The 25870-nt window shown below is 43.7% G+C and overlaps 1 protein-coding gene across 2 annotated transcripts in view; it reads left to right on the forward strand.

Annotated features, from left to right (window-relative positions):
• Positions 1 to 25870, forward strand: part of DISC1 (DISC1 scaffold protein) — a 360091-nt gene that overhangs the window by 33699 nt on the left and 300522 nt on the right. For both annotated transcript variants that reach the window (XM_008268257.5, XM_089311583.1), the window contains exons 2-3: positions 9220 to 10211; positions 17056 to 17125. In XM_008268257.5, the coding sequence (XP_008266479.2) occupies positions 9220 to 10211; positions 17056 to 17125 (1062 nt within the window). The remainder of the gene's footprint in view (positions 1 to 9219; positions 10212 to 17055; positions 17126 to 25870) is intronic.

Consider the following 25870-nt stretch of genomic DNA (forward strand, 5'->3'; position numbering starts at 1 on the left):
AATTGTCATGCAAAGTGGGGCACTTGGAAAGCCATGAAAATAAGCCCATGCATAAAATATGGCATTAAAAAGGTAACTGCAAACCTTCCAGATGGACTAGTGAAAAAAAAGCTATCTTTTGTTTGGGTGGATGTAAGAGTTTGCAGCTCTTTGTTGCAAAAAATAAGGGCAGAAACTTAAGTTGTTTAGTTGTTTTGAAATAATAGCTACAGAGGAGGGCTCCTTCTGGTTCATCCATATTTTATTAGGGCAGCAGTTAAAAGATTCATTAGAGACACCCATCTGTGGCTAGCAGCACCCTTGAGGGGTGTTCAGATGGTGATCACATTTTGAATAGCAGTTTATATGAGGAGAAAAAGACAATCATTTATGAGAATTAATAGTGTAGTGGAGAGAGGCTGCGCAATGCATTTCAAAGCATACCCGTCCATGTAGTTTATGAATCTCTGGTTGTTGAATTCCCCGGCCACCCACTTCAGCTGGGCAAAGGAGCTGTCAGTACAAAAAAGAAAAAAATGCAGAGAGTTGGATCAGTGAGTTGGGAATGTATTATTTGATGGAGAGCACAAGTTATGTGTCCACAACCTGATCACATGTTGGACACTGTGTGAGTGTACGTGTGTGTGTGTGTGTGTGTAGATTGTGTTGGACCCTAGGAGCCTCATCAGTATAGAAAAAGGCTCATGGTCAAAGTTGAGGCTACTTTGGTTGACCTTTGCCTTGAACTCTGCCTCCATGGTAGTCTTTTGGAGGTACCTTTACGTGGATATTCTTTTCTTTATGCATGAATTGCAAGCAGCATTAGCTATTGAATGCTGATGGAGGGGAGAAGACATCTTCATTCTACTCTCCCAGACTTCAGAGCTGAGTCTAAAAAACAAACGCAATAGATCTGATAAACAGGAGAAAAGGTGTACACATTTATTATTATTATTTTTTAAAGATTTATTTATTGAAAGAGTTACACAGAGGGAGAAGGAGAGGGAGAGGGAGAAGAAGGGAGAGAGAGAGAGAGAGTGAGAGAGGTCTTCCATCTGCTGGTTCACTCTCCAGATGGCTGCAATGGCTGGAGCCACTCTGATCTGAAGCCAGGAGCCAGGAGCTTCCTCCGGGTCTCCCACACAGCTGCAGTGGCCCAAAGACTTGGGCCATCTTCCACTGCTTTCCCAGGCCATAGCAGAGAGCTGGATTGGAAATGGAGCAGCCGGGACTGGATCCTGCGTCCATATGGGGCACTGCAGGCAACAGCTTTTCCCACTATGCCACAGCATCAGCCCCATCCATGTTTTTTAAATAAAACCTTTCTTCTGGAATAATTGTAGTTTTTATAAATTTGAAAAAATACTACAAAATTTCCCTCACCCAATTTTCTCTAATGCTAATAGTTTATATAATCTCGCATTTATTCAGACTCAAAAGTTAGCATTGGCATAATGAACTAAACTACAGATTTTATTTGGATTGCACCAGTGTTTCCCACCAACTTCCTCTTCTCATTTTGGGATCCCACTGCTGCATGTTACATGCATGGTCCTTGATCATTCAACACAAACTGGGCTGAATATTGAACTACCTGTAGGGCCAGTTCTCCTCACCACCAATTAGGGAAGTGGGATTGTGACTGCAGTTGAAGCCTGATTAAATCCTATTTGAGGTAGATGCTTAGGACATAAAGGGAGGGAGATAAATTTTAAATGCTTTCTCTATTTGTAGCCATTAGTCACCAAGTTAGTTTTATTTTGTTAATTTCAAGAGATAAAAAAGGTTGGTAGAAAGAGAAAATTCTACAGAGAAACAACCTCTGCATTGTTAGGAACTTTACAAAAACCATGTGTTTTGCCTGATCTGTGGTAACTAATGTAGAGTAACAACAATGAAATAATAGAAGTGAATTTGAGATTTTGAGATTTTATGATTATTTAGAACCCTTATCTCTACCGTTGAGGAATGATTTTTTTTTTAAGTTTTCTTATTACTATCTGTTGAACTCACTACTGAGTGTGGGGCTGATGAGTATAAAGTGAACTGAAAGTAGATCATTGTAAAAATTAAGAGAGGGAATAAGAGAGGATGGAGGTGGAAGGGTGGGAGCATGGGCGGGAGTCAGGGTCGAGTGGGACGTATCACTACATTCCTAAATCTGTATATATGAAATATATAAAATCTGTATAACAAGTAAAATTTTAAAAAATAACCAAATAACAATAAATAAAATGTTAAATGCAATTGAATCTCAAGTGTACTGGGGTTAAGTGGGACTTTCTCTTAAAACACTTTCCTATCAGCAGTAGCGGCAGAGCGGCAGCTCTTTACACGTGCCTGGCAACCAGCTGTGAGTAAGCAACGTGGTGGAATGAGTAGGGGCTGTGGCTGCTGGCTCTTGTACATGTGTGTGATCCAGGGATTCTACCAGAGGGAAAAACCCACATCCCCTACTGACTTTGAGTCTGGTGGGGAGGATTGACAGGGGGCTGGGAACCCACACAGGACTGTGAGGTGATCCAGCCTCTCAATATATCACTGGCTTCAGGGTTCAAACTGCCTAAGTGGGGTTTCCACATGCAACTGACTCTGGGAACACCTGCCTCTCGGTGGACAGGACAGGCTAGCAGGGGGGAGTGGATTCTCTGCACCCCGAGACTGTGAGAGCTTTGGGCTGACTTTGGGAACTCCGAATGCACAGGAGAGTGCAGGGTATAGCAAGGTCTCTGGGCAATCAGTGTGAACAGCTCCACATACCCAGAGCTCCCTGATTGCCTGCAGTGGGTCATTGCAGTGGGATCTGTGCTCACACTGAGGCCTGCACACATCCTTTGTGTGAATCATGTGGCAGCATACATGTGTATTACACCCACTGTGGGATAACACTTGGGGGCATCAATCACCTTGGAAGAAAGGAGGTGAGGGTGTGATTATGCAAACAAAGGTCATCATACCCTCTTTTCTGCTAAGAAGAGCTCTGCCATCCCCAACTTGAGTGACACCTGGATACTTGCCCCACACTGGAGCGCTCCAGAGCTCCTGGCCATATCCAGCACACACTTCAGGGTATTCACTAAAAGAGCAGATATTCCACTAAGCCACACAGGCATAGTTCAGACATAAAAGCCATCAGAGGAAAAAACCAACAAGTCTTTCCACAATCGCCTAAAAATAAACATAGAAACTTAAGAAACAAGAGTAAGGAAGACAACACGACCCACCGAAAGAAATACAGCAACATTTCAGTATTAGAATGTAAAGATGAAGAGATTGATGAAATGCATGAAATGGAATTCAAAAGATTAGTCATAGGATTACTCAGAAGCAATGAGAAGCAAATCCATGAATTAAAGAAATTCATACATGACATGAATGAAAAATTGTCCCATGAAATTGAGATTTTGAAGAGAAATCAAAATGAAATATTAGAAATGAAGAATTCAATATGTCAAATACGAAATACAGCAGAAAGCCTTACAACAGACTTGATGAGGCAGAAGAAAGAATATTCAAGTTAGAAGACAAATCTTAGGAAATTTTTCAGTCAGTCCCAAAAAAAAAGAAGAAATTTAAAAAATTAAAAATACTGTTGGAGATTTGTGGGATACTATCAAACAACTCAACATATGGGTCTTATGAGTTCCTTAAGATGTGGAAAGAGAGAATGAACTAGAAGACTCACTTAGTGAAATAATTACAGAAAACTTCCCTGATGTGGAGAAAGAAAGGGATGTTCAAGTACACGAGGCACTTAGAACTCCTTATAGACACGAACAGAAAAGCTCTTCACCATGACACATTGTAGTCAAACTTTCAACAGTAAAACATAAAGATCTTTGTAAAAATTAAGATTGCAATTAAGAGGAGGATGAAGGGTGGGAGGACTGGCATCAGAGAGAGTAGGAAGGGAAGTAGCACTATGTTTCTAAAGCTGTATCTGTGAAATATATGAAATTTGTATACCTTAAATAAAATAAAAAAAAATTCCTAGGCCTGGCTGCCACTAGTACCACCTGTACAGCATCAAGAAACAGTAATGTCTGAGTTCCCCGTAACTCCACTTTTTGATTTCATCACTCTTGGGTGTGGCCTGGACTTGGGAATTTTTAAGAAATATTGCAGTGCTTCCATTGTGCAGCCAAGTTTAGGAATCATGGCCTCCAGTGGCTCAACATTTGAACTGAAGGCTAAAAGCTAAAGAAAGTGAGTGACAACATTTAAAATATTCATCTTTGTCACATCTAGGAAGTGTTGTGCATTGCCTGATAACCCAGAACCAACACTTCCTGAAATCATAACTTTTGCCAGTTTCTGGTTGCTTCTTTGCCAAGCTTCTGTACTTAAAGATCTCTCTTTCCTAATTGGGATCATCAGCTCTTTGCTGTACCACTTCCATGCCATGTGTTTCAAATCTCTTTGCTCCAGCACAGGGGCCTGTCTCACACCCATCTCAGGTTTCCCCAACTTTGGGGCATTCTGGCCCACTCCCAGTCTGCATCCACCTCATTCTGCACAGCTGCTTGTTCTGCCTGAGACCCAGCTGTTCTCACCTTTGAGGTGGCTGCACCCCACAGTGCCTTACTCACTTCATTTCCATGTACTTGCCCTTCCTCTACTGATAATGACCTTTGGGAGCCTTGTTCTTCCAGGTCTCCTCCAGTCACTTCCTCTGTGAGCTGTTTCCTGCCCTGTACACTTCATCTGCTTGTTGACACACCTGTCTTCTTCACAAAACATGAGCTATTTCAGAGCAGAGACTGTGATTTAAAAAACTGTTGTAGAAGAGTGGGTTTTGGTGCAGTGTCTTAAGTCATGCTACAGGGGCCTGCATCCCATATCTGAGCGCCTGGTTCTTGTCCTGGATATCCCACTACCAATAAACTTCCTGCACACGTAATCCTGGGAGGCAGCAGGTGATGTGTCAGGTACTTGGGTCCCTGCTACCCCTGGAATTCTAGGCTCCTGTCTTTGGCCTGGCTCAGCCCAGGCTGTTAGAAGTGTTTATGGAGTAACCAGTGAGTGGAATATTTGTCTCTTTCTCTCTGTCTATATAATGAATAACTAAATGTTTTTAAAGAATTTTAGAATAGTTTATGTTTATAAAAATTGTCTTAATATATAATTATGTTATAGAATGTGATTACACATAGATTTCACACATGCTGGTTGAGAAGAATACAATTGGCACCTGTAAAAGAATAATTTTTGTCTTAAGAAATGTACTGTTACCCTCAAATCACTATATATATATATATATACACACATATATAGTTTTTTTATAACCTGGGTGATATTTGCACAAATGCTCATTACAGTATTCTCGAACAGCACACAGAAAAATGTATATATATGTATACACACATATATAATACATAATAATATATATTATATATTAGAATACTTACTTATATATGTATATACATGTATATATAATATACATATGTAATACATAATAATATATATTATATATTAAAAGACTTATTTTATATATATATATACACACACACACATTTTTCTGTGTGCTGTTTGAGAATACTGTAATGAGCATTTGCGCAAATATCACCCAGGTTACAAAAATGGGACATTACCCTGGAGGTCCCTCAAATTACCCCTCCCCCACATTCAAGTATTAAAGGTGGCATGGAGATAATAATACTTTCACTTTTCTTTATATATTTAGCACGTGTCTATCTCCGGTGTTCCAGGCAGAGCAATCTTTATAGTTTCATTGACTCTGCACTGACACTATGGCTCATTAAATCACAATTCAGTGTGCAATCCATCCCTTTCAATGGGGAGGCAGTTAAAAGGAAGGGTGTCTGTGCCCTGGAGGGTCAAAGCTGTAGAATTTGGGTTGTTAGGTGGCTGATGTGCAAACAGAGGCAGAGCTCTGCTTTTCACAGAATTCTCGTTGACCAGCTGAGCTACTGGAGTCTGAACCTGCAGTCCAGTCTGCTTTGAAGATTACTAAAATCCTTGATCAGGGTGAAACAGCTCTGCCCACCAAAAGTAGCTGATGCATACTCAGGCCTAGGAAGACAATCTGCATTTCACAGAAATGAAGAGTATCAGCTTGTGAATGGAAGTGGTTAATAAGTCCCTGGCAAGATTCTCTGGAGATTACTGAACTGCTGGGCAGGCAGGTTAGAAAGGAAGGAGTTGTAGGAACAGCAGCTTCACTTGTACAGTATTCTCTCTCTCTCTGCATTAATGTATCTATTTCTCTCTTTCTCGCTGTATGGAATACGCATCTGTATTTGAACATTTCTGCACAAATACTCTTACACACAGACACAATGATTTTTATGCACATGGGTGGCGCTGTTGAAAATGTACTTTCTGTTGGACTTCCAATTTTAGACCAGACTTAATCCTAGGTTGTTGAATTAATTAATAAATCTATGGAGACAGAAAGTAGAATGGTGGGTACTAGGGTCTGTGGGGAGGAGGGAAATGAGGAAACCATGTTTTATTGGGGAAGATGAGAGATACTAATTTCTGAGATGGATGATGGTAATGATACAACAGTGTGAATTACTTAATACAATGGGACAATAGACTTAACATGGTGAAAAGGATAAATTATGTTTTGTTGATGATACAACAGTTGAAAGTAGGGGCCAAAATTTAACCTGAATATAGAGACACCTGCCTCCCATATCCAAGTACCTGGATTCAATATGCATCTCCAGCTCCTGACTCCATCTTCCTTCCAGCGCAGACCCTGGAAGGCAGCAGTGATTTCTTATGGTTCCTGGCACTCAGCTTTGGCTTGGCCCAGTCCAAGCCACTGTGGCAACTCAGAGACTGAACAACCATGTGGAAGGTCTTTCTCTCTCTCCCTCTTCTGAGAGAGAGAGAGAAAAAAACAGAGAGAGAGAGGATGAGAATCATGGGGCAAATACAAAGAAGTCTGGGAGAACAGTAAAGAACGTATATTCCAAACTCATCTATGTTCCACAGTATCATAAATTATGGATTAGCAAAATAAGGCTTAATTAACTTCCATTCTTATACACTTTCTGTTAGATGTTTCTGAGGATAAACAAGATAATTCTTCTTGTACCTCAAGTCCCCAAACTTCTCTTTGTTATTCTCCCTGTTGTTGCATGTGTGTGTATGTGTGTGTGTATTTGTGTTTGTAAACACGGACAATGGGTGGTAGGTTTGCCGTTCTGTATCTAGTATTTCTGTGTTACTAAAAGAAGAGTAATGGGATCAGGCCTGTATTTATTTATTTATTTTTAAAGATTTATTTTATTTATTTGAAAGAGTTAGAGAGAGAGAGGTAGAGACAGAGAGAGAGGACTCCCATCCACCGATTCACTGCCCATATGGCCACAACAGCTGGAGCTGAGCCGATCTGAAGTCAGGAACAGGAGCTTCTTCCAGGTCTCCCATGTGGGTTCAGGGTCCCAAGGACTTGGGCCATCTTCCACTGCTTTCCCAGGCCATAGCAGAGAGCTGGATTAGAAGAGGAGCATCTGGGACTTAAACCAGCACCCATATGGGATGCCGGTGCCTCAGACCAGAGCTTTAACCCACTGTGCCACAGCACTGGCCCCAGGCCTGTATTTATGGTCTTGATCTTCTTTAGCTGAGTGACCCACAGATATGTTTGTGTCACTCATTATTGCAAAATGCAATGGGAATCTTTCACTGCTCATATAAATTAAAGATGTATTTGCTGCAGCCTTCACTTCTGTCTCAGAAAACACACCACCATTCTTCCCTTTAATTCCATGAGGTGGTTTTTGGCATGACATATAAATTGAGGCATACCATGTAACTATGGAATTTTCTGCTTTGCTAAAAGCCCAGGTACTGCCAGATTAACCTACTGAGCTTCCCAGTTTATTCCATTAGCTTAACTTCAAATTGAATTCTCCTTACCCTATGATTCCAGTAACAGTTTTTGGGTGTGTGGTTGATAGCTCCTGCTAGAGCTTAAGCATTTTGGGGTCAGGAGTGGTATCTTGTTCAAGTCCGCATCCCTGCAGAGCACCTCATATTCAGGACAGGTTAAATGACTTACAGGAGATCATCTGGTCAGCCAGTAGTACATTCAGGTTTGGAGCAGATTGTGAGATGTCAGCATTTGTAATTGCTTCTCTGCCTATAGCACAACCAAGAGGAGAAGATAGATAGCCTTTGGTTTAGAGAACACCTCAGGGGGAACTCCTATAATCTACTGTGTGAGGTGACATGAGAGGAATACCTTGATCTACAGCCAGCTAACCATTGTGTACAACAATGTAATGGGTGTACAGGACATGGATAGCCTAGATAATAAAGATTTACATGCTATTCAATGCATAAATGATCAAATCTTAATTTGAGGCATGGTCTTGTGTGGGGAGCAACTCGGACTAGACTAAGTTACTGGAATTAAGACTTATTCTCTGCATCTGCTCTCCCACAATATGGCGCTGAGAGAAAGAGACCAAACAACTTCTACGCAGCTGCCTCTCGCCAACTTGACTGATGAGCTGCAGGAGCTGATCCTGCTCCTGATTGGAGGAGAGCAGCGTACTCGGCGTGTGGGCAGCAGAGTTGGGATTGGTGGAAGAGGACTATAAAGGAGGAGAGAGACAACATGCACCAGGAACACCTGAGGAACATCTGAGCAGCCCCCAAGAGAGCCAGCCTGGCGGTGTGCCACTCCTCCGCAGAAGTGGGGAAAGTGGCAGGGGGAGCCGCGCCTCCACGGAGGTGGAGGGGTCGGCAGCCAACCCGGGAAGGACCAGCAGCAAACCCGGGAAGGGCCGAGCAGACAAAAGAACAGCGCAGGGTCCTGTGTCGTTCCTCCGCGAATGGGGGAGCGACAGTCTTGCATTCTGGTTTCAAATCGTTTGCTTTCCAGACTTGATCTGGGGTACAAAGCATTGATGTGCCTTGGGACACAAAGGGAGGATGCTAGAGGGCTCAGGGATTGCCAAGGTTGTGCCTCCAGTGTTCATGCTGACATGCTGGCATAACTTACCACAGTGCCAGCTCATCTGCTAAATGGAGGTTAAGGGAGCCACTGTGCTGATTTCTACACGTTCAATGCAGATGTTTCCAGGTGATTGCCAGAATTTTCTTATGGGTTTGGCCCAGGGGCCATGGAGCCAGCATCTGTCTTTGACAGATGCACCAGGAGATGGCTTCTACATAACAGGGTGTTCTCCAAGTGCAGTTCCAGTGGAGTCAGTGCTGTTTGCATGTCCATGGTGCTGTTTTCTCTTTAATTCCTAGGCAGCTGGGATTACTTACCACCTGCATCATCTTTTCGGAGGCGGCGGCTGGCACGGAGGCCGGGCTACATGAGAAGCACAGCTGGGCCTGGGATCGGGTTCCTCTCTCCAGCAGTGGGCACACAGTACTGTGTCCTGGAAGGGGCAGGCATCCAGGAGTCCCACAACTCAGAGTCCAGTGCTGAAAGCTGTGGCCAGCGGCGAACCCCCAAGGTAGGGACTTCTGTTCCCCAGAGCACAACAGATCCTCCTGTGACCTCTCTGGGCTGTGTAGGCGGGGCTGTGACCTCTACAAGAGGAACGTCAGCATGCTCTGGGATTCAGCTCAGAGCTGATAGGCTAACTGGGCCATGTGGCCCTGTGGACACTGGATGTCAGCAAGAATTTTCATCCATGGACTGTGCTGAGGCCCTGGGCCCCATCCAGGACGCAGCCTGTGGTGAAGGCACAAGGAGAGCCCAAGATACAGGCTCTTTGGCACCAACAGAAGTGAGCAGGAACAACCACAGCCTCGGAAACAGCCTCAGTGCCCCTTCAGCCATTCCTGGCTCGCAGGATGTCTTTGCCTCAAGCTTTAGTTTCATTCAGCAGTCGCTCGGCTCTGCTGGGGAACGTGGAGAAGCAGAAGGTTGCCTGCCATCCAGAGAAGCTGAGTCCCCTCATCAAAGTCCCCGGGAGATAGAACTCAAAGCCTCCAGCTGGGACACACCCCGTGAGGACCCTCCATCTCTCTCTCAGTGCTTTGGTCTTCCAGCCCCTGGGGGCTCTGCAGACTTGGCCCAGGTGGTGGGGAGCAGCTGCTGCCCAGAACATGAGATGCTTCCTTCCGTGGACACGGCCCCTGGCTGCTCCTGTTGCCCAGCGCCCTCGCTGGCTGACTGTCATGGTGAAGAGCACAGTGGCTCAGCGAATGCCCACTGCTGGACGGCACTGCTCAGCAAGTGGGAGCCTGCACTGCTGGACTGCCTGTCAAGCAACCAGAGGAAGCTAGAGGTTGGTATTTCCCCCACCCACAGTTGTCATTCAATTAGTACTGAACAGAGGGCAGGAGAGGAGGGTGCTGGGCTAGGTCAAACTTCCCATGAAAGCTGTACCAACCCCTTTAGTGGATGGCCACAAAGAGACATTGTGCTCTTCTGTCTTTTGGTGTGAACACAAATCTCTTCCGTGCAGCGTCTCTGCCACTCAGGTGCTCATATCTGCTTTCCGTTGGCTTCAGGCTTCCCTATCCTGGAAGTAGGTGACATGTGATTCACTTAGCTCAGCTGTGGTTTGAAAGAGGAAACCAGAGGGGGCAGGGGAGATTGAACTGTCCAAGGTTTGTCAAGTGTTGAGAAATGTAAAAGTGGAGACACTTTGCATTGGACCTATCCTGGTCTTCATTTGTGTGTACTCAATTCATCCCATGCCATCCTACTGCAGTGGGAATGTCTTACAAAGTGCTGGGGACACTGTTTCTGGTTATTTCACTTCTCTGGTCCTCCGTTGACTTATTTAGAGATAAGAACACTTCATAGGATTGTTTCGTGTCATGGATAAGACTGTCAGCACTTTGGAAGTTAGGACAAGCTAGATACAAACAAGCCCTAGCTCGATACAAACAAGCCTTAACTGGATATAGCAAGCCCTAGCCATTTTCCATCCAAGTAACTGAGATTTATGGACAAGCAGGAGTGGGTAGGGTTGTTCTATCACAGGTAGAAAATAATCCAAGTAGAAATAATCTATGAGTAACTATCAGGCAGTACTGCACGTCCAGTTAAAAACTACGTATTCATTCTGGTGTGTTGTTTGTGTGTGTGCATGTGCAACCTCTGAGTAGGCAAATAGAACTTCCACTCATCAGGCATTTGATAGGGAGATCCGGAAATGGTGGAAGTTCATGTTCATTCTCCAATCAAGTCTCATATGATTTAAATTCTTTACCTGTATCCTGATGTTCTCCTTCACACTCATCAATATTTTCTGATTTGAATGTATAGAGTCCATCTCATTCCATAGGCCAGCAACCATCTTCCACACTCTTCCTCACCTCACTCCCCATATCCAGACTATCTCAAACTCTCTTGGCCCACCCCAACCTGCTTCTCAGGGCCATGTTCTCTGTCCTGGCTCAAATCATGGTTATCTTTGCCTAGATTTTGCAAACAATTATTAATGTGATTGACTTCCTCTGATGCCTCTTTTCTCCAGTTCATCACCTGCACAAACAATGCAAATATTTTCTGGAAAAACTGGTGTAATAATGTTATTCTTTAGCATTTAAACCTTGTTATCTCCTTGCTAGTCTCAGAACAGCAGCTGAATCCCTTATCTTGCTAATCCAGCCCTTTCCCATTGTTCTTCACCTGCCTCAACAACTCAGTCCTGCTGGCCTCAACCATGTAGTCCTGAAAACAGCAAGGAAACCTATGCCTTTGTTTACAGTTTTCCTTCTTTCTGTAGCGATATGAGCACTTTTTCACTGCTTATCCCATCTGGTGCACTTCTGAAGGCATTTCCTTATGAGACAGTTCCTAGCCTTCTGTACCAAACGAATCTGTCCTCACGTTTATCCCTATGTTGGGCATGCTTCATTATAGCCCTTAGCATTTTGAATAAGCATTTGTTTATGAGTGCAAGTTCCCCTTGCAACCTTGAGTTCATTCAGGATAGTCACTCCCTTTAGACATTCTGGGATCCTAGTGCCTACTACACTTAAGGACCTTCAGCAGGTGCTTGATTACTATTACATCTTGTTAAGATGGATCACTGGGCCGGTGCCACGGCTCAATAGGCTAATCCTCTGCCTGCGGCGCTGGCACACCAGGTTCTAGTCCTGGTCGGGGCGCCGGATTCTGAGCCCGTCGCCCCTCTTCCAGGCCAGGTCTCTGCTATGGCCCGGAAGTACAGTGGAGGATGGCCCAAGTCCTTGGGCCCTGAACCTGCATAGGAGACCAGGAGAAGCACCTGGCTCCTGGCTTCGGATCAGCATGATGCGCCGGCCGCGGCAGCCATTGGAGGGTGAACCAATGGCAAAAGGAAGACCTTTCTCTCTCTCTCTCTCTCATTGTTCACTCTGCCTGTCAAAAAAAAAAAAAAAAAAAAAAGATGGATCACAGACATGTAATTGACTTATTTAATAGTTTGTCCATGGCAGAAGAAGAGAATTTGAGAGGCAGACACACTCATGTACAAAGGCATTTTCCAATTCTTAAGTGTTAATTTTCAAAAATCTGATTCAGAAATCTTTTTTTTTTTGACAGGCAGAGTGGACAGTGAGAGAGAGAAAGGTCTTCCTTTGCCGTTGGTTCACCCTCCAGTGGCCGCCGTGGCAGGCGCGCTGCGGCCGGCGCACCATGCTGATCCGAAGGCAGGAGCCAACTCCCATGGGGTGCAGGGCCCAAACACTTGGGCCATCCTCCACTGCACTCCCTGGCCATAGCAGAGAGCTGGACTGGAAGAGGGGCAACCGGGACAGAATCTGGCGCCCCGACCGGGACTAGAACTTGGTGTGCCAGTGCCGCTAGGCAGAGGATTAGCCTATTGAGTCGCGGCACCTGCCCAGAAATCTTTATAAAAATCCTTTGTAACCCATCTGCATTTCAAAATCTCCAAATTAAAAAGCTTTTATGAAGGCTGGCTTTCCTCCACCCTAAAGTAACCAAACAGAAACTTGCCTTGAGGACAATTCAGCTGCACTCAATAAGATTTGGTTCCCTGTGTTCTGGGAACACCAATAGTTTCTTCCTTACCTTTGATTCTTTTTACCTGGATATAGATCACATTCTCCTGAAAACCTAGAACTTTTCACAAATTGGGATCTATGAAATTCCCGAGCAAATATAGTTTTCTGGGGCCAAGCCATGTCACAATTTCCCATGCCAGTTCTCTGAGATACTGGTAGCTGAAATTCCAGGGTACTTAACTTGATTTACCTTTTGAAGTTCATAAGTTTTAGATTTAGAATGAAAAAAATCAATCCTTAATATGCCCTTTCCTTTCTCTTTTATTACCTGAACTCAGCTACTAGAAGAAAATAACAGATGATAGCTTAATAGAAAATTGTTTTTTGAAAGAAAGGCATGGTTGCTGCTGGTTCACTGGTGGGACTTGCATGCTTAGCACATCTTTCACTACTGGAATTGTTGAGCAGTAGCCCTGAAGCTAGGGAGCTCCTGTTGGGCCATGTGAACTGTCCCCACAGGACTCTGTAGCGTGAGTTTCCCCTTCCCTTGCCTTATGCAATTTGATTAATTGCACTGTGCCTCAAGATGATCCTATACGAAATGGAGATGACAACAGTACCTATCTCATTAGTTTGAAGGTTACACGTTCAGACATGCAAAATGCTTCAGACAGAGTCTGATCCCAAGCAAGTACTCACAACATTGCCTCACTAGGGAAAATGCTTCATTTAGGAAAGTTTGATCTTTCTGGTATTTCTTTTGATTCAGCCATAGGTAAGTATTTAATAATATCATCATTTGAGTATGGTAATGGTAATGTTAAAGCTTTATCTGGGGACTGGCACTGTGGCACAGGTTAATCCTCTGCCTGTGGCGCCATTATCCCATATGGGCACCAATTCTAGTCCCAGATGCTCCTCTTCCAATCCAGCTCTCTGCTGTGGCCTGACAAAGCAGAAGATGGCCCAAGCACTTGGACCCCTGCACCCACGTGGGAGGCTCAGAAGAAGCTCCTGGCTTCTGGCTTTGGATCAGCTCAGCTGTGGCCATTGCAGCCATTTGGGGAAGAAGACCTTTCTCTCTGTCTCTCCCTCTCACTGTAACTCTACCTCTCAGATAAAGCTTTTTTGAAGATTTTATTTATTTATCTGGCAATAAAACCAGTCTCACAGCCTTTCTTCTATTCCCTAATGTATAGAACTAACTTACTGCTCAGATTTAATGTCCTAATACAGCGCAAGTCAAGGAAAACAGGTGGATATGATTATACATAGAAAGTATTTACTGATGCCTATTAGTACAGTGTGGTCTGCTAGGCTTTGTTAAGGATAGTGTTAAAAATAGACCAGCAACAAATGGCAATATTATACAGAGGCTCAACACAACACAATTCTATTTCTTGCTATGTTTCATGTTCTAAATCTGTTTGGAGAAGCTCTGCTCCATAGAGTGACTCAGGAACATAGCCTGCACCGTCTGAACAGATGGCCCCTTAGTCTCTGTGACATGGACATAAACACAAAGGAGTCCTACAAGAGCACTTACAGCCTCAGCACAGAAGTGATACTAAGCAGAGCAAGGAGGAGAGGCATGTGTCACCCTTTGTGTGCTCAGAGCAGTGGAAAACCGAAAACAGTTGAGCTTTAGCATTTTTAACTCTGATACACCGTAATTCTTGCTCTCCAGATACTCAAGGTTAAATGGAATGCACAGACAAAGCAAAACAGAATAAAACAGTAGTTACAATATGGGGTGATAAGCACTATGATCGTTTCCTGCAACTCAATTCTAGCTGGGACTCAGATCTGAAATTTTGACATCATCGTTGACATTGCACCGGTGATTTTTAGTAAAGCCTCTTGGACACTTCTCACTATCACCATTCTACCACTCTACTCACTACAGCCCAGGCTGCCATCATCTCCTTTCCGTGTTATTTCCAGTGCTTCCTGCTTGGTCTCTGTTCTTCTGCCCTTTCTTATAATGGTTCAAGAAAAGTTAAAAGCTAATTCAGATCATGCGCTCTTTTGCGCCAAACCCTCCAATGGCCCCCTGTGGCCCTCGAGTAAAACTGGAACTTTTATGTGACCTTCATGTGTCTTCATGACAGATTCCTCGTTACCTCTCTGATGCCATTTCTGTCATTCCTCCCTTGTCAAGCCACTCCAGACCCAGTGGTCTTCTCTCTTTTTAAAAGATTTATTTGAAAGGCAGAGAGAAGAGAGGCAGAGGTGCCCTGACAGAGATTTCCTATTCATGGTTTCACTTCCCAAATACTCAAAACAGCCCTGGCCAGGCCCGTCCAAAGCCGGGAGCCAGGAACTCAGTCAGTGTCTCCATATAAGAGCAGGGACCCAACTGCTTGAACCATCATTTGCTTCCTTGCAAAGGGCATATTTAGCAGAGAGCTGGATGGGGAGCAGAGCCAGGACTCAGACTCAGGCCCTGGGCTATAGAATGTGAGCATTCCAAGCAGCCTCTTAACTGCTACACCATACACCTGCTCACTCCCACCCCCACCTCACCCTGAGTGGCCTTTTTGCTCTCATGTAACAGTTCCTGAAATGCATGTGCCCAAAGCTCTGACACTGGCTCTTCTGTGAGATTTTTTTCCCCTCCCAGATAGCTTCTTGGTTTATATTCCCTGACCACTACTAAATCTTTGCTTGAATGTCACTTCCTCATGAGATTCCTTTAAAATCACAATCTCCATCCTCTACTAGAACTTACAGTCTTCCTAACTTGATTCTCCTTTGTTTTGCAACTTTTCTAGCATACATCACTGGTTAAAGCACTATAATGCTTACGATTTTTTGCATTGAATATAAGTCTAGAGGATTATTGTTATTATTATTGTTTTGTTGCTGCTGTATCCCTGGCATCTCGAACAATACCTGCCCATTAAGAGGTATTCAGTAAACATTTGTTGAATAATTCTTTGAGTAGAGCAAGTACAGGTCACAGTGGCTTTGAGAGAAAGTAGCTCAGATAGGGAGAGGTAACACCTGAGCTATGTGACTTAACTGTCTATGTGAGACAGGCAAAGAATGGAAAGTGTTTTGATAACAAGAGAATATATTGCTCACAGCTGATTGGATGCTGAGTCTGTATGTGGGCTAAATAAGACAAGACACGTTTCCATAGTAAAAAGCATTTGAACCTTAGAGATTCTCAGAAGGGTTCTTTTTTTAGTTTTTATTTGATGAATACATTTTTTTCATAGATACAACTTTAGGAATATAGTGATTCTTTCCCCCATACCCACCCTCCCACCCCAACTTCTATCCCATCTCCCTCTCCCTCTCCCTCTCTCATCCCCATCTTCATTATGGTTCATTTTTAGTTTGGTTTTATATACAGAGGATCAACTCCATGTTAAGCACAGATTTCAACAGTTTGCGCACACACACACACAACATTTAGAATACAGTTTGAGAACAAGATTTGCAGTTAATTTTCATAGTACAACTCTTTTAGGACAGAGGTCCTACATGGGAGTAAGTGCACAGTGACTTCTGTTGTTCCTTTAACAATTAACACTTATTTATGAAATCAGTGATCACTCGAGGCTCTTGCCATGGGCTGCCAAGGCTATGGAAGCCTTTTATGACCACAGACTCCATCAGTGTTTGGACATGGGCATAAGCAAAGTGGATGTTCTCTCCTCCCTTCAGAGAAAAGTACATCTTTTACTGATGGCCCAGAAGGGTTCTGTGAGGTCCTTTCTGTCATTCTTGTCCAGTCTCAAGGTCAGCCTGTTGAGCTCTAGTTCATGTTCTTCTCTTCATTTCTTTCCCAAGTTTAGTTCTTATGTTTACTCTCCTAACTTTTATGTGATGGTTAGAAAAGAGACCAATTTGTCGAGGGACTTCTACTCCTTCTCATTATGCATTTCTTCATGTAGATAAGGTCATTGTGTGATTTTTTTTGTTTAAAATGACATTTTTACTATTTCTCCATTTCTGTGAATTTTACACTCAAATTATACATTTTCTTCTCATAACTTTGAGACACTGCTGCATCTGGATTTAGGGAAGTGTGTGTTTTTGGTTCCTTTAAGAGACAAGTTAATAACTGAGAGTTTCTAAAAGTTCTTAGGTTTTACAAAATAAGTTTGCTTAAATGTTATTATAACTTGATTTTGATTTTTCCCATTCACACCAAAATAGGTGACATCCTTAAGATTAAAGCTTCAGAAACTTCAAGAAAATGCAGTTCAGGATGATGATTATGATAAAGGTGAGTTTTAATTTACTATTTTTTCTTTTTCCCATAATGTACCACTTGTCTCTCCATTATTACTCATACCCTGTATGAGTATTTCATATATTGTATGATCTGTTCTAGTTTTCTCTACTAAGGAGCTGTTGATTATCCTATAGTGCTATATAAGCATTGATTGCCTGAATTATAACTTGGTCAACTATCCAGAAATATGTGATATAGTTAATTCATTGTATACCTGACTATGGTTTAATACATGTCTAATTTGTTCATTGAACAAATGTTTGTTGAGCACCTGTGCAATGTAATGTGGAAGATATTAGGAAAAGTGAAAGGTCGACCTGATGTCTGCTTTTGCGATGCCAGTAAATGTGCCCTTGTGGGGCTTTCTGACTTCATACACTTTTTTAAAAAAAATATTTATTTATCTGAAAGACAGAGTTACAGAGCGAGGTAGAGACAGAGAGAGAGGCCTTCCATCCACTGGTTCACTCCCCAGATGGCCGCAACAGCCGGAGCTGCGCCGATCCGAAGCCAGGAGCTAGGAGCTTATTCCCGGTCTCCCATGCGGGTGCAGGGGCCCAAGGACTTGGGCCATCTTCCACTGCTGTCCCAGGCCATAGCAGATAGCTGGATCGGAAGAGGAGCAGCCGAGACTAGAACCGGCGCCCATATGGGATGCTGGTGCTTCAGGCCAGGGCTTTTTTTTTTTTTTTTTTTTTTTTTGACAGGCAGAGTGCACAGTGAGAGAGACAGAGAGAAAGGTCTTCCTTTTGTCATTGGTTCACCCTCCAATGGCCGCCACGGCTGGCACGCTGCCGCCGGCGCACCGTGCTGATCCGATGGCAGGAGCCAGGTACTTCTCCTGGTCTCCCATGGGGTGCAGGGCCCAAGCACTTGGGCCATCCTCCACTGCACTCCTTGGCCACAGCAGAGAGCTGGCCTGGAAGAGGGGCAACCGGGACAGAATCCGGCGCCCCGACCAGGACTAGAACCCGGTGTGCCGGCACCGCAAGGCGGAGGATTAGCCTAGTGAGCCACGGCACTGGCCCAGGCCAGGGCTTTAACTCACTGTGCCATAGTGCCAGCATCCTGACTTCATACTCTTTATGACTAGAGATTGAAAATGAGATAAATTTGGGATACCAGGGTTTGCCAAAGACCAAATGCATTGAATTTTCATATGGCCTGAAATAACACCCCTAAGTACATCTGAATATAGAATAGTAGTTTCTAGATTCTAGATAGGGTTGTGGGGAAGGTGGTTGGAAGGACGTTAGATACAAAGGACTAAGTCACAGTTTTATAGAAGGAATGGATTCCTAGTGTCATGCAGAGTTGTGGAGTGACTGTAGTTCAGAATTATCTATTATTGATTTCCTAACAAATAGAAAAGGGGAGCTCAAAGGCTCCAGCCATAAAATAATGAGTAAAGGTGGAAATGTTAGTTACCCAGACTTGATCAGCACCTTTGTTTATACTTTATTGAAATATTACACTGTCTTCCATAAATATGTACCTTTTTTTAATTTTACTTTTAAAGACTTATTTATTTATTTGAAAGTCAGAGTTACATAGAAAGAGGAGAGGCAGAGAGAGAGAGAGGTCTGCCATCTGCTGGTTCACTCTCCAGTTGGCTGCAACAGCTGGAGCTGTGCCGAACTGAAGCCAGGAGCCAAGAGCTTCTTCTGGGTCTTCCACACAGCTGCAGGGGCCCAAGGACTTGGACGATCTTCTACTGCTTTCCCAGGCCATAGCAGAGAGCTGGATTGGAAGAGGAGCAGCTGGGTCTCGAACCGGCACCCATATGGGATACCAGTACTGCAGGCCAGGGAGTTAACCCACTGCACTACAGCGCTCTCCCCTATGTACCATTATTTTAATCAAAAATGTTTTAATGGTTAAAGAAATGAATGTAATTTCCACACATTGAATATATGGGTGACTTATCACATGGTATCCCACAAATATATATAATTACAATATGTAGTAAAAAAAAGGAAAGGCTATGATATGATACCAGAAGATAGACAAGTAGTCAGAGGCCAGACAGAACCATGAAAAGGGCACCACAAAGTAGGAGCTGGGGCATAGCAGACAAGACTGACATTGTGGCTAAATTTAGACAGAGCCAGACAAAAACTCTCTGGTAACGATGTCCTGGGAAGCATCATCATTTCTTCAGGTGCTGATGGCAAGATTCCACGTGCATTTCTGCTCAATGTAGGGAAGAGAGAGAGTTTAAAATCGCCTCCAGGTTTCCCCCTAGATACCTGTGAACTTGATAGGTATTCCTGCCTGGTAGTGAACATGCTATTTTTTTATGATTTATTAATTTATATGAAAGAGTTACAGTGACACACACACACACACACACACACACAAAGATTGGGGAGGAGAAAGAGAGAGAGAGAATCTTTCATTCACTGGTTCACTCCCCAAAAGGCTGCAATGACCATGGGTAGACCATGCCAAAGCCAGGGGCCAGGAGCTTCTTCCGAATATCCCATGTGGGTGAAGGTGTCCATGCCCTTGGGCCATTTTCCATGGCTTTCCCAGGCACTTTATCAGGGAGTTGGATTAGAAGTGGAGCAGCCGTGATTCAAATGGGAGCCCGTATGGTATGCTGGCACTGCAGGTGGAGACTTAACCTGCTACAGCACAGTGCTGGCCCCTGAGAACAAGTTTAACACAAATTGGTTTGGAAGTACAATATATATTTAAAGATCCTTCTGGGAGCTGGTTCAGCTTTGAGCTTTTGTTTTCAACTTGTGTTGATCCTTATTCTAGCATTCTCATGAATCCATCACAGACCATTGGAATTAGGGCATTACAAGAATGAGGTGAGTGATTTCCAAAAAAAATTTGAAAATCTATTCAAAGACATATTCAGAGCTGATGTTGCCTAGTGTTCTCATAACATATACCACTGATATTCAGTTGAGAAAGTGATGGGGTATGAGAGAAAGAGAGAAGGATTTGAGGACAAAGGCGAGACTTTTTAATTCTCCCAGTCCACTTTCTACCAGGTGCTTGATTTTGTAATGATGCTCAGTGGAGTAGCCTGAGAGAGGAGGTGAGTCTGAAGCAAGAGGAAGTATTTCCTCATCTCAGTGTCACCAGCTTTGGCCTTGGGTGCAGCTGTAGACAGAGAACCAATGAGCTATTACTGGATCAGGGATCACCTGCTGATTTTTGTCTGTGAAAGACGGTTCAGCGTAGTCTTGAACCTCTCCACTGTTGCACATATTTACTTCCTCTGCCATGGGCCAGGTCCTGCTTCCTTTAATGGCACAGCTCTCACTGTGATACACCAAACTTGCAACACAACTGGAAAACCAGGTCCTAGTTTCTCCTCAGGACCTGGCGAATTTTCTGAACGTGTACTAGGTCATTAAGACTTGGTTTTAGTATGCTTTTTTAATGCTCTGCATATTTATTCATATTCTTACATATTGCATTTCAATCTAAGTGTTGGCTGCCCCATTGACTCAACTGTAAACTTGCTGGGCAGAGAAAGAGAACCTATCTAATTTTATTTAAGAGACATAATAACTGAATACATTTAAATCAGGTAAATTCGAAAGATGAGTAGTTTTCTTTTTAAATTAATAAACAACTCTAATTTAAACTTTTGCTCCAAGCACCTGGCATAGTGCTGTCATGCTAGCCTGTCAATACATGACCATTGAATGAACAGCTACATGTTCAAAATGCATTCTATCTACAAGTGATGCTTATTATCACTGTCATCAAGTTATAACAGTGAACAATGCCGTAAACATTAGTCTTAAAGTCATAGTGTTTTTCAGTTCATCCTAGTTAAAAATACAGCAACAAACATGTTTTGCCATTTACTAGCCATATAAGCTTAGACAAATTATTCTGTCTTCCCAAACTTTAGTTTTCCATCTGTAAATGGGATAATAGACTTGTTTGGAGAATTAAACAGCACATGCTAAGTATCTGGATTATGAATCACACTGAGTGAATGTTAGTCACTACAATTATATGCACTGGTTAAATATTTACATAATATGGAGTTTAAACTGCATATCTGTATTTTTCTGCTCAAATTTGTTTGCAAATAGGGTATTGTTTTAAATTTCCTTAGAGGGTCTAGTTTTGTGCTTTTTGAGAGTAAATAGAAATCAGAAAGCCTATAGTGGAGTCTTTCCCAGTAGACAAAGCTACTTTCCATTACAGTGTGTGTTGAATGGAATGACCTTTAGCAGTTGACAGTGATGTAGCTGAAGGGACAGTTTTCCACTTGACCTTTATGCAATGTGCTAGCTTGTATCATAACACAAAATAAGTTGCAATTGACAAGCTTGATAGAACACTAACTTGACAGGAACTTACTGTCTGGGAGCAGATAGGCACTTAGCCAGTTCATGTTAGCTACAAAAGTGTGGATACTTCCATATACCCAAAGATGTGACTACTACCTAAGTTACTGCCAGGACATTTAGTGTGATTAGTTCCTTTGAGAGGTTTTTTTTTATTATTATTTTTATTTATTTGACAGATAGTGAGAGAGAGAGACAGAGAGAAAGGTCTTCCTTCTGTTGGTTCACCCCCCAAATGGCCGCTATGGCCAGCACTGCGCTGATCCGAAGCCAGGAGCCAGGTGCTGCCTCCTGGTCTCCCATGCGGGTGCAGGCGCCCAAGCACTTGGGCCATCCTCCACTGCACTCCTGGGCCACAGCAGAGAGCTGGACTGGAAGAGGAGCAACCGGGACTAGAACCTGGTGCCCATATGGGATTCTGGCACCGCTGGTGGAGGATTAGCCAAGTGAGCCACGGTGCTGGCCCTGAGAGTTTATTTTTAAATGAGATTTGCTCACGATGAATGTTTATTGCTAAGGACTTGGTTGTTCTGCAAGCACCCAATATATTCTTTTGATTTTTGTTTGTTTTTGGTGCTCTTCTTCCCTTCTTTTCCATTCATCACAAGGTTTTTCTTCTCATCTTGTCTATTGTTTCATTTCCATCTTTCTCTAAATTTTACCACCTTTAGTTTTCTACCATTAGGCAATTTTTTCCTTGAGACTTCCTACATGAGGATAAAATGTGAACTTGCAAATTTGTTCCTTTTCTCAGATAGGGCAGAATTGGTTCCCGACAGCAGGCCAACGCTGTGTCTTGCATTGTTTGGTGGAGAAAATTTAGTCTTGCAGGTTTGGTGGAGAAAACTGCTACTAGGAATCAGTGGTGTCTAGTTCTGTCTCTGGTTCTGACATTACCTGCATTGATAACTACAGGAAATTTAGTGCAACTCCTTCAGAAGCTAGTGGAAAAGATACACTTTCATTTAGTGTGGAGTGCAACTGTTGGTCACAATCATGAAAATTAAATGGAAATGGGCTTGCCATCCTGGCATTTTTTTCGAGATGTTTCCCATACTAGGTCCATTATGATGCAAGAACTCAATTCTTCCACCTTCTAATTGGGTACATTAATATCTTCCCTACTAACCTCAATGAACTCACGTGAGAAAAAAGGACACAATAGATGTGAAAACTATACCAATTGAAGGGAACTGTGGCAACATATTAACTAGAGTAATCTCTAATTGGGGAGCTTTGGGTAACATTTTCTGCTTTTTTTAAAAGATTTTATTTATTTGACAGGTAGAGTTACCAACAGTGAGTGAGAGAGAGATAGAAAGGTCTTCCTTCTGTTGGTTCACTCCCCAAATGGCCACTCCGGCCGGCACTGAGCTGATCCGAAGCCAGGAGCCAGGTGCTTCTTCCTGGTCTCCCATACAGGTGCAGGGACCCAAGCACTTGGGCCATCCTCCACTGCCTTCCCAGGCCACAGCAGAGAGCTAGACTGGAAGAGGAGCAACTGGGACTAGAATCCGGCGCCCATATGGGATGTTGGTGCCGCAGGCGGAGGATTAACCAAGCGAACCATGGTGCCGGCCCCACATTTTCTGCTTTTAAATCTGTTTTATATTATAAGTTTAAAAAATTTCTAAAAGAGAAACAGTTATACAGAAATATATAAAAATGTGGTGTGGAAAGTTAGAAATCTTTTAAAACCTTTGAGTATCACTTGACTTGATGCTTACCTAAGTAAATCTGAGATTAATATTCTATGCATATCCAATGAGATTCACTTGCACCTTTGAAATAGGAGTCTGTATGAACCCAGTGGGTAAAAATGATTTAAAGATTTATTTGTTTGAAAGGCAAGGTTACAGTGAGAAAGAGAGAGATAGAGATAGAGATACAAAGAGAGAGAGAGAGAAAGAGAGATCTTGAACCAAAAACTCCTATTAATAAATCTCCCCACATTTAAATAAATCAAAACAAATAGATATTTTCAATGACTCAGTCACTATGTTTTTAGACATCGTGAAAATAAAAAAGATACAAGTGGATTAATACGCTCATTTAATATAAGGATTAGGATGGGCAACTGGCCTAGTAGTTGGACCATGGGGCCGAGATGTTCACATCCCATAGTAGAGTGTGTGGGTGTGAGTCCTGACTCTGCTTTGATTCTAGCTTCCTGCAAACGTGCCTTATGGGAGTTAGCAGGCAATGACTCAAGTACATGGATCCTGGCCATGCATGTGGGAGACTCAGATTGGGTTCCTGGCTCCTGGTTTTGGCTTGACTAAAACTTCGCCATTGAGAGTATTTGGAGTATTTGGAGAGGAGCTGAAGGATGGATTCATTTTCTCTCTCCCTCTGACATATGAAAGAATGAAAACAAAAAAGATAAAGGCACCATCTTTTTCCTCCACCTCTTTTTCTCTCAACATAGAAGCTATTTGGGTGCTGACTGCAGGCCTAGGAAAGTTCAGTGGGCATTTCTGTCCACCCTACAACTTTTCCCACTCCCTTGGCATGGCATGAAAAACCACTGTTGGGGCTGGCGCTGTGGCGTTTTGGTAAAACTGCCGCCTGCAGTGCTGGCATCCCATATGGGTGCCAGTTTGAGTCCCAGCTGCTCCTTTTCTGATCCAGCTCTTTGCTATGGCCTGGGAAGGCAGTGGAGGATGGCCCAAATCTTTGGGTCCCTGCACCTTTGTGGGAGACCTGGAAGAGGCTCCTGGCTCCTGGCTTTGGCTTGGCACAGCTTTGGCTGTTGCAGCCAACTGGGGAGTGAACCAGCAGATGGAGGACCTCTCTCTCTCTCTGGCTCTCCTTTTCTCTGTGTGTAACTCTTTCAAATAAATAAATAAATCTTTAAAATAAAAAAAACCTGGCTCCGCGGTTCACTAGGCTAATCCTCCGCCTTGTGGTGCTGGCACACTGGGTTCTAGTCCGGTCGGGGCGCCAGATTCTGTCCTCGTTACCCCTCTTCCAGGCCAGCTCTCTGCTGTGGCCAGGGAGTGCAGTGGAGGATGGCCTAGGTGCTTGGGCCCTGCACCCCATGGGAGACCAGGAAAAGCACCTGGCTCCTGGCTCCTGCCATTGGATCAGCGCGGTGCACCGGCTGCAGCGCGTCAGCCGCGGCGGCCATTGGAGGGTGAACCAACGGTAAAGGAAGACCTTTCTCTCTGTCTCTCTCTCTCACTGTCCACTCTGCCTGTCAAAAAATTAAAAAAAAAAATAAAACTGCTGTTATTCTGAGTTTGAACAATTAGATTTTTTATAGGGAATTCCTTCCCCCAAAAGTGAATGGAAAATATGCTATGAGTAATTTCAGTTGTGTGAATTAATTTTGGAGGCTCAGGGTGGGAATTTGCTATCGTGGTTAAGATACTGCTGGGGCACCCACGGCTCACATCAGAGTGCTTGGGTTAGAGTCCTAGCTCTGCCACTAAGTACAGCTTTTACCTAATATGCACCCTGAGAGGCAACAGGTGATGACTCCCTGCCACTTACCTGGATTGAGTTGCTGGCTCCTGGCTTACGCATGGCCTAGCACTAACTGTTGCAGGCATCAGAGGAGTGAACTGTCTGTTGGGAAATTTTTATCTCTCTATTTATCTTTCTCTCTGTCTCTCTATTTGTCTACTTTTCAAATAAATAAAATATATTAATACAAATAAAATAAACTTTATAGGTTTTCAGGATTTTTTTTTTGACAGGCAGAGTGGACAGTGAGAGAGAGACAGAGAGAAAGGTCTTCCTTTGCCGTTGGTTCACCCTCCAATGGCTGCTGCGGCCGGCGCACCGCGCTGATCCGATGGCAGGAGCCAGGAGCCAGGAGCCAGGTGCTTCTCCTGGTCTCCCATGGGGTGCAGGGCCCAAGCACCTGGGACATCCTCCACTGCACTCCCTGGCCACAGCAGAGAGCTGGCCTGGAAGAGGGGCAACCGGGACAGAATCCGGCACCCCGACCGGGACTAGAAGCCGGTGTGCCGGCGCCGCAAGGCAGAGGATTAGCCTAGTGAGCCGCGGCGCCGGCCAGTTTTCAGGATCTTACAAAAGAATTATCCTCCCCTTGGTGGCAGTATGTACCAATGTTTCACGCAGAACATCCAGGCAGGAAGTGACTTGCCTTGCAAACTCAGGTGTGTAGCATGATTAGCAGGATGCCAGTCTGTTGCTCTGAAGTCCACTGGCTATGAGCTTTCTCCTCTTACAGAACTTATTCCTGGTCCAGTTTAAGCATCTGGATAGTCTCATAGTTAAATACAAGTCTGCATTTCTTATAACTTCTTGAGAGTATTATAGCATTCCTCATTTGAAAAATTTTAAATGCAGTAGGTACTGGAGAGATAGCGGCTACCTTCCATCCTCAGGATGTTGTGACATAGTTCACAACAGGAGAACACCTGTTGTTAGTTCTCATCTG

This window comes from Oryctolagus cuniculus, chromosome 13 (assembly GCF_051225735.1).
Source record: "Oryctolagus cuniculus isolate XC-2025 breed Fujian yellow rabbit chromosome 13, ASM5122573v1, whole genome shotgun sequence".
NCBI classification, from domain to species: Eukaryota; Metazoa; Chordata; class Mammalia; order Lagomorpha; family Leporidae; genus Oryctolagus; species Oryctolagus cuniculus.